The sequence below is a fragment of the Phocoena sinus genome, chromosome 1 (assembly GCF_008692025.1).
Source record: "Phocoena sinus isolate mPhoSin1 chromosome 1, mPhoSin1.pri, whole genome shotgun sequence".
Classification (NCBI taxonomy): Eukaryota; Metazoa; Chordata; class Mammalia; order Artiodactyla; family Phocoenidae; genus Phocoena; species Phocoena sinus.
The window spans coordinates 126849347-126864875 of NC_045763.1; the positions used below are offsets into that span (position 1 = coordinate 126849347).

A 15529-nucleotide genomic window follows, 5' to 3' on the forward strand; every position below is an offset into this window, starting at 1 on the left:
GCACACCTTAACGAAGAGTAGCCCCTGCTCGCCGCAACTAGAGAAAGCCTGTGCGCAGCAATGAAGACCCGACGCAGCCAAGAATAAATTAATTAAAAACAAAACAAGAAGAAGCTTTTACCTGTTACCATGAGTCAGCTTCACATCTGACTGAGGTCATGTAGCGCCATGATTTGGAGCTTTGCTTCCTATATGGTGCCAGCCATAGTCTAGCAGCAACAGCGCCTGAGCTTGTTAGAAATCCAGAATCTCCCCCCGCCCACCTCCCGCAGCACCTAGAAAAGTGCTTGCCAGATAGTAGGTGCTCAGTAAATATTCAATGAGTCAAGGAATTAACATATTCTCAGAGTTCAGTGCATTTTCACGGACCAGTCCTTCTGCCCTCCCAACCCCCTTCCTCTAGCCATCTGATAAAAATCTACTTACATTTGAGTCTGAGATCAAGTGTTATCTCTTCTGAGAAGTCTTCCCTCACAGGCCCAAAGGAATTTCTCCTGTGTGTTAGCCCTGGATCAGGGGTGACTGCCAGTATTGCTATTCTCCTCTTGCATGTTAATTGTTTGTTTGCATGTCTATGTAAAGAAACTAGTAACTTCCTCTAATGAAGTAAAACCCCTATCCTTTAGGATTGGCAATGGGGAAACTCTTAATTAAGAAGGGAGGTAGTACTCACCCCACATTCCCCTTATGAGACCTAGCTCACTCATCTTTAGCCTATGGTCCTCCTTTTCTTTTTTTTTCTTTTTGCGGTATGCGGGCCTCTCACTGTTGTGGCCTCTCCCGTTGCAGAGCACAGGCTCCGGACGCGCAGGCTCAGCGGCCATGGCTCACGGGCCCAGCTGCTCCGCGGCATGTGGGATCTTCCCAGACCGGGGCACGAACCCGCATCCCCTGCGCGCCACCAGGGAAACCCCAAGGTCCCCCTTTTCTTGCCTCCACTTGGAAGAGGCTATCTGTCCCTGCAGGACTGTCTCAATTTTTGAAGGTAAGATTTAAAAAAAGAAAGGCAGAATTTCCTAGCTCTGTGACCAATCTTGCAACTTCTGCTTCTATCTGAAAATCTACTAAGTCACCATCAGATGATTGACACTAGGAAATATCCACCTATCCTCTTCCCCATCCACTTTCTCCCTTATACACCCCATTACAGGCATATGGTCTTAATCTAGAGCTTGAAAGGACAACCCTGTCAGAAACCCGCACAGTATGTGTGACATTCACACAAGAGGTTCCCTAGTTGTGTTACTATTTCTACCGCACATTGGAAGCTCCCTAAAAACACAGAATGTATCATTTTATCTTTACATCCCGTTGTCAAGCTCAGTGTCTGACATATGATAGGAAGAGGGACATTTTTCTTGATTCTTGGGTGTAGGTTTTTTAAAAGACTGAACTTGGAAGTTAATACTGATTTATTGAGTGATTATTTTTTCGATTGTGACTTATTCCACAAAATTATAAGGTTAAGGATAGTGCTACCAAATTGGTATAAATGGCTAACCATACAATTATCATCCAAATCAGCAGACTTTTGAGAATGCTAGAATGTTAAACCAGATGGGACACTGGGACAACAGGTATGGACCTGGGACTGTCTCAGGTAAACTAGGACATATGGTTATTCTAGGTTTGAAGCTCAGCAGTGTTGCCCCATAAACCAAATCTCCACCTGGGATGAAATGCTAGGGGTACAGCCAGGTCACTTGGGCTACCATAAAATGCTTCTCCTTGTCCTCTTACCTTGGTCACATGACCCTGTTCCTTCAGTGTCTTCTCCGCTGTGAGTCACCAGCAGTTCCACTTCTAGTCACTTGTTTAAAGGTTCAACTCTTGTGCAAATTCCAGGAAATCTCTTGACTCCCTGATTGGTCTTTTTCCTTGGGCTCCAACATCTTAGCTTTCCCCAGACTCTTTCTAGTGCTCTAAATTTTAACTGATATAATTCCATATATGTCTCTCTATCATTCTTTTCTCTCCTTTCCCTCTTACCTTCCCAGATTTGTCTGTTTTGCTTTCATACATCTCTCTTCTTCTGAGGTTTGAATCCTATCAGTTATCTATTGTTCTGTTTCCCATTAGTTAATCTCTGACCCTTCGTAAATTAAATTTGACAAAGTCTCTTGATTAACAAAGGAAATGCACAAGTCACAGTAAAGGGGGCACACAGAAGTCAAATATAATTGGGGACTTGTTTATTCATCACACCATTTCTATAAAGATCCAGGAGAAAAGGGGGGTAACTGGAAGTGTGTTTGGTTACCAAAGAACACAAGAGTAAACTTTTCTTAGAAGTATTACGTGTCTTTGAGAGAAATTATTAAAGATAGAAATAGTCTTTTTGACATATAATAAGTACTCGATGAATTCTTGTTGGCAAGAGAATGCATTTGGGCTTTAGCATAGTACAGAATTCCGTTTGATTTGTTAAGTATTGGACAAGATTCAACATGAATGGACTGGCACCTAGGAAGTGGCTCCTAGCAGGGGGCTCAATTCTTCCTCTTACTACAATACTCCTGAGAGTTAAAAACTTCCCATGCATGTTTATGTGTGACCAAACAGTGGGACCATACAAGATGTCTTTATTTTTTAATTGAAATGTAACTGACATACAACATTATATTAGTTCCAGATGTAAAACATAATGACTCGATATATGTATATATTTTGAAATGATCACCACAATAAGTTTAACTACTATCTGTCACCATACAAGGTTATAATAATTTTTTCTTGGGATGAGAACTTGTAAGATTTATTTTCTTAGCAACTTTCAAATTTGAAATGCAATATTATTGACTATAGACACCATGCTGTACATTACCTCCCCATGACTTAATTATTTTATAACTGGAAGCTTGTACCTCTTAATCCCCTTCACCCACTTCACCCCAACCCCCTTCCCCTCTGGCAATTTTGTTCTCTGTATCTATGAGTTTTGTTTTGTTTATTTGTTTGTCTTTTTTAGATTAACAATGAACTATCAGAAAGAGAAATTAATAAAACAATCCCACTCACAATTGCATCAAAAAGAATAACATATCTAGGAATAAATTTAACTAAGATGCCTCTTTAGACCAATTATGGGTAGAGCAATTTACATTCAGCCTCTGACATCTGGTTTTGTCCTTTATTATTAAGGAATTGGATAAAATGTCAGTATGATAGTAATAGATGTTAGGAAACTAAAATTATCAGAGACATAAAAATATCTAATGATTTTGACTCTAAAGTTATTTCTCTTTATGCTGAATTATAGGATTATAGAAGACAGGACAGAAGAGTTTCTGAAGTGTTTTGGGAAGAGAATTAGATATTAATTACAGAATAAGATATTTTTCCTACTCTGAGAAAATGAAAAATATTTAAAATAAATTAAACATTTAATGTTTAAAATAAAGGCCGGAACACATTTCCTGTTAAAGGTACTAAAATGTCTCCACATTAGAAACATGTGGGCCACTCTTCCGAGAAAATGTTTCTCTGAGGGATTTTCCTTAGAAGAGAGAATCTTTTTGGTTCTTATTGTAAAAATCTTGGAGAAGCTTGAAAACAGCAAAGCAAACAGGAAACAGAATTCAATTTGTGGAAAGCTCAGAAAAGAAAAGCAAATCACTGAAAATGTAGCTCCCTCTGAAGATTCTTTAAACACAGAAGGTAGGAAAGCAATGATAATAAAAAAGCTGGCATAGAGATAAGTTAATGAGAATATGGTGTGCCAGTGACTGACTGGTGTTTTTCTAGGGCTTTATTCTACCCTTTTACACAAAGTCTCCTCTAAAAAATGCACCCCAAACACTCTTTTTCATGCTATCTAAAACAAGTTCAGAGTCAAGTTTATAAAAATTTACCAGAAATAATTTAGCCCAGAACAGCAAAGATCTAGAAGAATTTTGAGTTCTAGGACATTATAGACACACATAAAGAATGTGGTCAAGTCTTGACCTTTCCTATCTCAGATTTCCATTAATGGAATGAGGATGATAAATTTTTCTATTTACCTCTTTGACTAAATAATTTTCTTAGGGTGGGTGGGTTAGTTGTCGACAGGTTCTGAGGCACTGAGTTCTCTGTCGCCTCAGATCTGAAAGATGACTGGGCTGGTTGAATGATTGCTGTTCATTACATTGGGACCAGGAGTTGAACCTCACTGACCTGTTGAATTTCAGAATAAGCTGAGAAAATTGCTAGAGCTATCCTCGTGCTATGTGGCTAACTGGATATGTTAGGAGGCTATGGTGTAGCTAGGACAGCCAAAGGCCTCTGAGACTCCTGGATGGGGTGCTAGGGACAGGTCTCAGTAGCCACCTGCTTCCAGTTATCATGTTGATAACCTCCGTGGCAGTGTCCAGCGTGCAGGGGGAGGTTACGTGGGAATTCTTGTCTCTGTAGCTCATACCCCAGTTCAAACATTCCTTCTGAGTTCACCTGCTGTAAAATAAGATCCCTAAGACCTTACTCCATAGAATTGTGCTGGCTGCTCCTGACAGAGAGACTGTAAATCACCATGAGAAGAGAAAAGAAAAGCACCGTCTCTGACAGCCTCCACTTCCTGGATTTAGTGGATGTTACATGATCCTCTGGTGTTCATCAGTTTATTGCCCATTTTCCAATATTTTATCAGTCAGAAAGTTGTGGAAGTTTGTAAGGCTAAAGCACAGGGCTACTAAGAAGTGCTGAGGGAGCAAATGGAGCTGAAAACAGCCCTGTTCTGCCCCATCCTGTTCTCTAACCTGAAGCTGTGTCTGCCTGGAGGGCAGAGTGTCTTTTTCTTTGCACCAAGCCACCACAGTCCGGCAGCAGCATGGCCGAGGCACTGGGGGTTCTGTGACAATGAGTACATCTGATTCTACTGCAAAAGCTTATGGTACATACTGCCAAAAGCAAACCTTCACATCGACTCTTTCCATCCCATCAGTATACACCACAAAAAAAAAGATAGCAGCAGCATTCCCTTCATTGTATTTTTAAAGATCATAACCTTCTCGGCCACTTATCCTGTTGTGTAAGGGGTAAGAGTTGTCCTTTTTGGGTGTTTTGGCATTGCAGAGCATTAAGGATCAAGAAGAATGCATCTTGTAAATTTGTTGCTAAAATTCAGTCACATGCAGGCTATGTTCTGCCTTTAAACTTTCCGTTTCTCAGATGTGCCTGTACACTTAGTTCCATTTCCCTTGCCCCACAGAGGCTCTCTGCCCATAGCTCATAAACTGGGGTGGGTGATGGTGGAGGATGTCTCCATGCAGACCAGGAGCTGACACACTTCCTTTACAATACTTTCTTTAGTAATATTTAGCTTACTAAATTGTTTGTTATTATTGTAATTTTTACTGTTTCTTTCAAACAGAGTATTAATCCTTCTCCTGAAAACGCACTTTGACAACTTCCTGTATAGATGATGAAGCTATTTTTAAGCGTTATCTGAGTTCACTTTTAATTCCTTAAGAAAACAGCAATTGGAATTGTGAGAGACTATCTAATGGTGATAAGGGTTCTGTAGCTTCCGCCAACCAACCTGGTTGACTAGAAGCTGCATCCCAGGCTGCAAAAAAGTATTCTTTTATGGCACAGAGAGTTTCCTCTGCTGGGCTGCACCCAAGTTATGATGGTGATTTTGAATGTGTATTTTCACCCAAAGAAAAGACTTAATATCAGCAAGCTCAGTGCCACCATATCACAGTATGAGAAGTTAAGGAAATTCTAGCTGAGGTGTAGGCAAAGAATCAAGTTTACGTTGTCACATAGTTTACTTGCTATTTCTTTTTTTCAAATAGCTATGTATTAAGCTATAATAAAACCTGAATAAAACACTATGGAGGGTACTGAAGAGTGAAGGCATATTTTCTCCTCTAGATGAGCAGCTGACCCCATCAGACCCCATCTCCCCTGAGGACAGTACAGCACATGTGTCATTGGCAACTGCATTTGACAAGGAAGTGTGTCAGCTCCTGGTCTGCATGGAGGCATCCCCTGTTTCTGAGCTTCAGGCAGAGAGCCTCTGTGGGGCAGTGGAAATGGAACTAAGGGTACAGGCACATCTGACAAACGGGGAGTTTAAAGGCAGAACACAGGCTACATGTGAATGAGTTTTTAGAAAAAAATTTACAAGATGCATTCTTCTTCATCCTTAATGCTCTGCAATGCCAAAGCATCCAAAAAAGACAACTTGGAAACTGCAAGGTGAAGTTTGGGGAGGGTTGTGGAGGGAGAGAATGGGGTTGGTCTTGGGCAGTGAAAGTTCTGGAATCTATTTGTTTCTCCAAGTTCTGAACTGGGATTTGTAAACTGTAAAGTCACAAACCCAATTTTTAAGAAAAGTGAACAAGGCTTCCTATTTGATTGTGAAAACAGGATGACAGGATGAAAAATATTATGAGAATTCATGAACATAATTTCCATTTATACATAGGAACCATGTGGAAGGAAGCATGATAAGTGCTCAATACTACTTTTTTTTTTTTTTTTTTTGTAGTGAAGGAAGGTGCAGCATTTATTGTAAGGCACCAGTGCAAGGAGAATGGGTGACTCATGCTCTAAAACTCCAAACTCCCTGAAAGGTTTCCAATATTAACTATTATTCCTTAAAATAATTCTGTTAGGGAGATATTACTATAAACCCCATTTTGCAGTTGGGGAAACTGAATTTTAACCCAAGTATTGGACTCCAAAGCTCATTGTCTTAACATATATGCCTCTTTAAATAATTAAGCTATTTACATGAGAAAGTGCACTATGCATCCTTCTCCTGGATTTATATCCATAATTTTATCTCAAGTCTCTTTTGCTGCCAGCTATCTTGGGTAGATGTGTCCCTGTTCGGCTGTCACCTCCAGAATTATCTTTAATGCCCAGGATTATCTAGTTCCTAGGACTGGGCTTCTGCTTTGACTCCTGCTGTTTTCACTGGACCCCCCTCCTGTTCAGGGCCGGTGTCTCTTCTACTCCTGGAGAGGCCTCCTAGATGACACCTCTTTGGGTATCTAATTTGTCATGGAGAACTGAGAGATACCTATTTGTCTCAAAATTATTGATGCTGACTATTGTTATGGGACTCTATCTAATGCTTTGTACCTCCTCAATTAGCTAAAACTGCTGTCAGGGCCTATTCTACCTTATCTAGTAGGTGGGTCTGGAACTGTAGCTGTGACACTTGCAGTAACAGTATCCTAGGTAAAAGCATCTGACTACTACATGTCCTCTCAGTAGCTACACCTGTGCATTTACCTGATGGAATACAAATTATTTGATTATAAATGACTTTCTTCATATTATAGTTTTATATATATATATATATATATATATATATATACATACATACACACACATAGATGATATATATGCATTAGGGATTTATGTATAATACATATAATTTTTAATGATGTGTGTAAATAAGTTTCTTTAACAATGACTTTTATTTCGGAATAATAAAAGGGTGCTAAGAAATATATGTGATGAAAAATAGGCATTGTAAGACTACTAGGGTGGTGAAGAGTGAAGCTTTTAAAAAGACTTCAGTTCAGATTCTGATTCTGAATGTGAGGAATGTGATTGGGATCAAATTACTTTCTTGAGTCTCAAATTTTTTTTTTGTTGTTGTTCATTAATTTATTTTCGGCTGCATTGGGTCTTCGTTGTTGTATGTGGTCTAGTTGTGGCAAGCGGGGTCTTCTCTTGTTGCGGAGCATGGGCTCTAGGCATGTAGGCTTCAGTAGTTGTGGTGCACGGGCTCTGTAGTTGTGGCTCACGGGCTCTAGAGCACAGGCTCAGTAGTTGTGGTGCATGGGCTTAGTTGCTCCGCGGCATGTGGGATCTTCCTGGACCAGGGCTCGAACCCATGTCCCCTGCATTGGCAGGTGGATTTTTAAACACTGCACCACCAGGGAAGTCCCTCAATTTCTTTATAAAATCTAGATAGTAATTATAACCTAATTCAGGGCTGTTACGAATATTATATGTTAGTATATGTAAATCTCTTCTACCCTGCATATAGTAAATGCTGAAAACTGTTAGCTATTATGATCATTATTAAAATGGGGATGATATATACTTTATGAGGTTATAAATATTAAGCAAGATATATACAAAGTGCCTAGTTAACAGATGTCCAGTAAATATCACATTTCATTGAATCCAAGTCGTACCATTATTTTAGGTACCTTAAAGAAGGAAAAAAATACTGCCAGTTGTACAATAATTATTAGACAGTAAGGTAGACGCCAATTTTAGATATGTTAAGTGTGAACATTTTTGCATTAGAATCAAAATACTTTTTCTCCCCTTCTTTGCCCTACTTAACGAGTGAAGAGTCTTTACTCCCCAGAATCTGGAATTCTGTTTCCTATTCTTTTTCCTCCTACCAAGACCCTAGGGTCTCCTACTTCCTTGGCTAAAAAGGGCTACAAGCACTGTAAGTTTTCTGTACCATCTTTATATTCTCTATCATGATTCCCCTTATTTCTTCCATCTTAATGTTGAATTCAACTGCTCAGCATTCTAATTCTTATTATACAAGATAAATGAATATAAAAATAAAACAAAACAAAAACTTCTTCTTAGTTACCCAAGGCCTTCAATCTAATATTTAGATTCAGAATCATTTACTGATGCATATGTATGCCTTTAGAATTAACAGCATGGTGATTGATCAGGCACTTCATGTGAACAGAAACTGACAAAGACTGGGAAGAGATTCAAACTTGAGGTAAGAAATGGCAGATTTTCCTGGGAACAAATTTATATGCCAAAGGTGGTAGAAAGGTCAAATAGAATGAAAGTGGAGAACAGAAAACTTTCCCATAAAATGATTTCCTAGGAGCTCTTTTCCAATGCTGAGGAACACTATTTTTTCAGTCTCACTTAGCAAGTACAATGTCGCTAATATAGTTGGTCTCTTATTTGGATAAACAGAACTAAACAAACATCATAATTTCAGAAAAAAATAATAGCAAAGCAGAAATCAAACATTCAAAATAAGGTTTTGGTTATTTTGTTTATTTCACTTAGGACACTCAGTGGGCATTAACTGGGGTACTTAAAATTCATCTCAATTAGGAATCTCTTTAGTCCTTCATCAATTATTTCGAGTGTTCTCATCTCAAATACATTCCTGTCTTCAACAAACTTCTGAAAGAGATGAGTACCTCCACCCACACCAAAATAATGTGCTTTGCTGGCCAAAAGCACCCGTCCATTTTTATCTAACAATCTAAGGAATGTTTGGTGCAAAGGACCATAATAACCTGGATTGTAAATGGTTTCTGAGGTAAGAATGAGATCATATTTTTCAAAAAGTTTTTCACTGCTTAGTAGAAGCTTACAAAACTCAGACCACTCCCCAGAAAAGAACCGGAATTTACATAGTTCTTGTACTACTTTTGATTTCCTGCACCTTTTCACATCTGGTTCGTTTACATCATTTTCTTCATCTTCCAAAGTGCAGTTAGCCACTACATTAGGTAAGGTTACTTCATCAATCACCACACTGTTATAATCTTGAAAATGAATTTCTTTGGCACCTCCCTTGAACGCCATTATACCCAGCAACCCTGATCCACAACCAAGATCCAACACTTTTTTCCCAGCAAATTTCACTTGGGCCTTTGTAAAATATGCCAGGAGGTCAAAGGTACATTCCCAGATTTTTAAACCTCCTTCATAAACACCTGTAATCAGATCAGAGTGAGAAGAAAAGCTTTTTGAAATGACGTTTTCTCCAGGGAAGTTCTCTTTCAACAAGATGGTTTTCACTACTGATATGTTCATATGCTGGAGACCTGGTAATGTTTCTATGACTTTATTTTCTAACACTTTCTTTAAATCTTTAGGCATAGCATGCTCTTTGGCGACTCTAAAGCAGGGCTGTTTTTCATGTGGCTCCAAGCTACTTGAACTGTTAGCTGCATTGAGTGAGCTGTCTGTGTCTTGAGAGGGACCTGCATTTCCTGCTGACTTATGCTCCCACAAATGATCCTGAAGCAGGTCAAACTGTTCTGTAGAACATTTTTTGTCTCTATGTGTACCTTTTTGTCTTTCTGAGACTGAAGACTCTTTTGAGGAATCTAGGGCCAAAGCTCCATCTCCAAGGGATGTTAATTCATCTTCCAGATGGTCTTCTATAGTGAAATTAAATTGAAAAGTCATTCTTTCATAAAATGCACACAATCGTTAAACTCAAAGGAAGATTCTTCAACTTCTGGATAGAACTGATGACACACACGTAAACCTGCTTCAATTATTCTGTTAGTTTTGCTGGAGGTCCATTTCTCTTTAGCTGCTTATAAACAGTTACAATATTCAGGGATATTTCCAAATGACTTTTAAGAGGTCTTTGCTCTTTTTTCAATTTAGCTCTGGAGAAAAAAAAAAGAAAATTGTTATTAAAAAGCAAAATGACACACATTTTACGTAAATGTAATATTAAACAGTCCCCTGCTCCACCCCCAGCAGCTGCCTTTTCTATGAAAGCGGTGGAGGGACAGGGAGATAAAGAGACTTGGAAACACACACACCCTTCAGGTTTCAAAAGCTGGAGAAGAGGGCTTCCCTGGTGGCACAGAGCTTGAGAATCTGCCTGCTAATGCAGGTGACACGGGTTTGAGCCCTGGTCTGGGAGGATCCCACATGCCGCAGAGCAACTAGGCCCGTGAGCCACAAGTACTGAGCCTGCGCGTTTGGAGCCTGTGCTCCGCAACAGGAGAAGCCGCGATAGTGAGAGGCCCGCGTACCGCGATGAAGAGTGGCCCCCGCTTGCCACAACTAGAGAAAGCCCTCGCACAGAAACGAAGACCCAACACAGCAAAAATAAATTAATTAATTAATAAACTCCTACCCCCAACATCTTAAAAAAAAAAAAAGCTGGAGAAGAGAATAAACCATAAAAACAAACAAAATAACAGCAGCAGCAACAACTAGAAATAACGTAAAGTCCAAAATTCTCAGGCAGGAAACACCAAGCCTAGCTATTTAGTGTGTTTCATCTGTCACGACCCTGCCCAAACATATTAACCTCCTAAACTGCCAGAATCTCTTCAATCTGTTATCATTTCAAGTAACAGGACTTCAAGATTGTATTTTGATAAATAAACATCCCTTTAAAAACAGGAACAGGTATGCTCTGATGTGTGTAAATTCATTCAGATGACCTCACTACAAACATTTCGTGGAGACCTGCAGTTCTAAGTGTACTGGGAGTGAGGTAACTGTGGAGTAATTAGTAAAGATTAGCTTGACACAGAATAAGGGCACTGAACTGTGCGGGGAGATCCGTAGAAAATGGAAGCAACTTAAAGAGACTCTTCTCTGTATCTACTGGCTAGACACTTAAAATATACCGTCTACTTCAATTTGCACAACAATTCTGGCAGGTGGGTCTTTATTCCCATTACATAGGATGTACAGAGTAGGGTCAACACATTAAATGGGTAGGAAGGCGCCTGTTTCTATCCCACTTCACAGCGGGGCTTGGAGTCATTTCTGGCTGTAAGTCCCAGGTCAAACCCGACACCAGATGTGCAACCTCAAAGCCCCAAGGGACGGAGTGTAGCAAATCTGTGGACTCCCGGCCCTCACCTCCCCCAAAGCGTCTCAAAAGCAACGTTACAGCGATCCAGACCTGTGGACGATAGCTCCCCGGCAGGTTCCCAGCTCCAGGGTAATCCGGCCAGACCCTCCCGACTGAAAGCGCGCACCAGTGAGTCGAGGCCTCCGCGGGCCAGACAAGCCCGGCTTTATTCCCAGTTGTGTGGGGCCCGGGCTCACTAAGGTAAGCGGCGCCCTTCCTCTCTATGGTTTTGGCTCGCAAGGCCTGCCGGGACGGTGGGAGTTTCCGGTCTTGGCTCCGGCGGGAGTGTTTCGAAGCTTCGGTCTTGGGCGAAAGTATGTCTCAGGAACGGGCTGTCCCGGCGAGCGCGGTTCCCCTGGAAGAATTAAGTAGCTGGCCGGAGGAGCTATGCTGCCGGGAACTGCCATCTGTCCTGCCTCGGCTCCTTATATCCTTCATTGTCACTTCCACCTAGAGAGGGGTGTGGGGCCTGTCTCCAACTTTCTCTCCTGTCTCATCACACCCGTTGCAGGGCCGTGTTGGGTTCCTGCGGCTTCAACCCTCTCCTTTCCCTGTTGATGAGCGAGATGAGTAAGCGAGGGAAGGAAGGGCGAGCGAGAGCCGTGGGTGCCGAGACCGAAGGCATGCCTGGCTTTGGCATCCGAAGGGCTTGCAGAGGTGTTCTGCCAGTGGATTTGGCAGTGGATGTGGCGTTTTCTGCCATTTCTCTGGGCCTTTGAGTTGCTCTGTACGTGCAGTTAAGCGTGAGTACTTTTCCATGGGGCGGGAAGAGGCAAGGACTCAGACTTGAGCTGTACGGTGAGCTGACTGGATGAAGTAGAGAGAGCTAGGTACTCTGAGCTCTCATCTCTAAAATGGGTGGAGAAAATGAATACCTTCCTCACTATTTTGAGAATCTAGTTAAAGGACGTAGTTCTGACATGGTGCCAAGTCTGTAAAAGATGTTCAGTAAATACAAATATTCTTCCCCTCCCCTTTTTGAACCTCTTTCGGTTTATTGCTGGTGAGAAGGAGTTGCTTCTTTTGCTAATTGGCTTTCATCTCTTGGGTGTGAGGTACTTAACGTCTCAGTTGTCCAGATGCAGGTCATTTAGTAGTCGAATCCTTTTTTGGTTGTAAATGTACCTGGAGTCCTAGCCCTTCATGTTAAAGGGTAATTTTTTTTTTAAACAGCTTTGAGCACATAAAACTACACTCAAAAGAAAAAAAAGACCTTCACTTGAGAGAGTCTGAACACTGCAAAAATAATTTTTTACAGCTGAAGCCAAATATAAATATTACGGTCACATAGAAATCATTCACCTGGGCATTGGCAGGTGGTCCCACTTAGGTACCAAAGCGCTTTCTTAGTTACCGTGTAGACATGGAACTGCCGTCCTCAAGGATTTTTGATTTTGGTAACAAAAAGCCATCCTCCTCCTCAAAAAATTTTACTAGGTACAGAATATTATATGTACCAGGCAGTGTTAGGCTTCGGGGGAACAAAGATAAGAAACACGGTTCCTCTTTTTCTTCTCAAGCTTATAGGGGGATTTCAATAATTGAAAGTCAAGCTTGTTTATTTATTTATTTATTTTTATTATTATTATTTTTTTTTTGCGGTACGCGGGCCTCTCACAGTTGTGGCCTCTCCCATTGCGGAGCACAGGCTCCGGACGCACAGGCTCAGCGGCCATGGCTCACGGGCCCAGCCGCTCCGCAGCATGTGGGATCTTCCCGGACCGGGGCACGAACCCATGTCCCCTGCATCAGCAGGCGGACTCTCAACCACTGCGCCACCAGGGAAGCCCTATTTTTTAAATTTTTTATAAATTTATTTATTTTTGGCTGCGTTTGGTCTTCGTTGCACATGGGCTTTCTCTAGTTGCCGCGAGTGGGGACTACTCTTTTTTCTTTTAATAAATTTATTTATTTTTGGCTCTGTTGGGTCTTTGTTGCTGCGCACGGGCTTTCTCTACTTGTGGCAAGTGGGAGCTGCTCTTCATTGCGGTGCACGGGCTTCTCATTGCGGTGGCTTCTCGTTGCGGAGCACGGGCTCTAGGCGCATGGGCTTCAGTAGTTGTGGCACGTGGGCTCAGCAGTTGTGGCTCGCGGGCTCTAGAGCGCAGGCTCAGTAGTTGTGGCACACCGGCTTAGTTGCTCCGCGATGTGTGGGATCTTCCCGGACTAGGGCTCGAACCTGTGTCCCCTGCATTGGCAGGTGGATTCTTAACCACTGCATCACCAGGGAATTCCCAAGCTTGTTTATTTACATTAAAAAAAAAATCAACATTCTCACCTGGTTTTGCATCTCAAACTTAAAATTCAAAAGAACCCAAACCTGTTCTTCCCCCCAGTCTTCTTCATCTAAATAAATGGTTTTACAAGCCAAAACCTTCAGTCCTCTCTCTCTCGCATCCAATCAGCAAGTCCTTTTGTTTCTGACCTAGACTATATCTTGAATCCAAATGCTTATCTCCATCCTGGTTGCTACCACTCTTTCAAACCCCCATAACCTCTCACCTGAACTATTGTTAATAGCTCCCTTGCTTCTACTCACGTCCTCTTATAATCCATTCTCCAAAAAAAGTTCACAAAAAAGTGAAAAACATGTTGTTTCCTTTTTAAACCACTCCCTCCACCCTAGTGGCTTCTTAACAAATTAGGAATAAAATCTAAACTTTTACCTTCAAGGCTCCTCATGTTCTAAGCCTTTTCCTCGCTTACCTAGCTCACTACACTCTGTCCACATATACATGAAGCTAACCTACCTCAGGATCTTCATTTTTGCTGATCCTTCAGCGTAGTTTGTTCTTCTCTCAGCCTTTTGTCCATCTCATTATTCAGACCTCAGCTCAGATGTCACGCCAGCAAGCCATTTTCAGTGTCCTCAGTCTTAGGTGGTTCTCCCAAACCCAGTCTGTAATACTTATCTCGTTGCCCTGTTCAGTTTTCTAAAGAGCAGAAGCAACCTTAATGGAAATTATCTTGTTTACTTTGTTTTCTTTTTACTTTTCCTCACTGTACTGTAAAGTTCATGAAGGCAGGAATTTTGTTTTCTCCAGCACCTAGAATAGTGCCTGGCACATAGTAAGCATTCAGTGAAGGGCTAAAAGATATTGTCATGTTTTAAAACTGCCTGAAAATCTCATTAGATAAATTTTTTTCAGCTTTTGGTTTTACTTCAGCACTTTTTCTACAAATGAAAGAAATTTTCAGTAACTCCATCACCCAAACATAATTATTTTCATGTTTTGCATTTCACACGTTATTTTCCAGTCTTTTTTTTGGGGGGGGGGTCGCGCCGCTTGGCCTGCGGGATCTTAGTCCCCCGACCAGGGATCAAACTTGTGCCCCCTGTAGTGGAAGCGCGGAGTCTTAACCACTGGACCGCCAGGGAAGTCCCTTATTTTCCAGTCTTTACCTGCATGTCTGCATAATCATAACTTATGTTTAATTTTGGAAGAGGCTAGAATTTTTTGACCTTTACTGAAATTGATCCACGATGCAAATTCTACCCTACTGAACTAAAATGAGTTAATGACTATATCTCATTTTGATTGCTGCTGTAAGATGTATATGCAGAGTAAGATTTCAGAAAAAGAATCAATTCCTGTATTACTGTGACAGAGTTATGGCTTATTCATTTTTCTTATTGAGACATACTTTAATAATTCGTATATTATTTTTACAGGAAAACATTTCTAACAATTATTCTGAATGGTAGAAAAGTGTATAGTTTATAATGTGATTACCATTAACGTTTGTAATGAACATAGCATAATTTATTATGACATATTTGTAAGCTTCTATGTGCAGAAGAGTTTCTGTCTGATAAGGTGGTAAGATAGATATGCTAGTAACATGAAAAGATAAGAGTTGATCAGTGACTTAAGAAAGGTGCAAATAAAGTACTATAGAAGTGCTGAGGAGGAAGAAATTTCTGTTTCAGAAACCAGAAACCCATGGATTATTATAGACTGTTTCTCA

At 40.9% G+C, this 15529-nt stretch overlaps 2 protein-coding genes across 8 annotated transcripts in view; one reads left to right on the forward strand and one right to left on the reverse strand.

The window, feature by feature from the left end:
• Positions 1-8963: 8963 nt before the first annotated feature.
• METTL18 (methyltransferase like 18) lies at positions 8964-11780 on the reverse strand. The gene is made up of 2 exons (XM_032623254.1): positions 11612-11780; positions 8964-10349 (listed from the first exon to the last, which is right to left on the reverse strand). The coding sequence occupies exon 2, from the start codon at positions 10138-10140 to the stop codon at positions 9019-9021; it is 1122 nt and encodes a 373-aa protein (XP_032479145.1). The 5' UTR covers positions 10141-10349; positions 11612-11780; the 3' UTR covers positions 8964-9018.
• Positions 11781-11804: 24 nt separating this feature from the next.
• C1H1orf112 (chromosome 1 C1orf112 homolog) overlaps positions 11805-15529 on the forward strand; it is a 48344-nt gene continuing 44619 nt past the window's right edge. For 4 of the 7 annotated variants that reach the window (XM_032623189.1, XM_032623159.1, XM_032623170.1 and 1 more), the window contains exon 1: positions 11811-11987. In XM_032623189.1, the coding sequence (XP_032479080.1) occupies positions 11877-11987 (111 nt within the window). In that variant the 5' untranslated portion in view covers positions 11811-11876. Of the gene's footprint in view, positions 11988-15529 lie in introns of all 7 variants that reach the window. The other 3 variants (XR_004348521.1, XR_004348522.1, XM_032623201.1) reach the window with 2 other exon arrangements.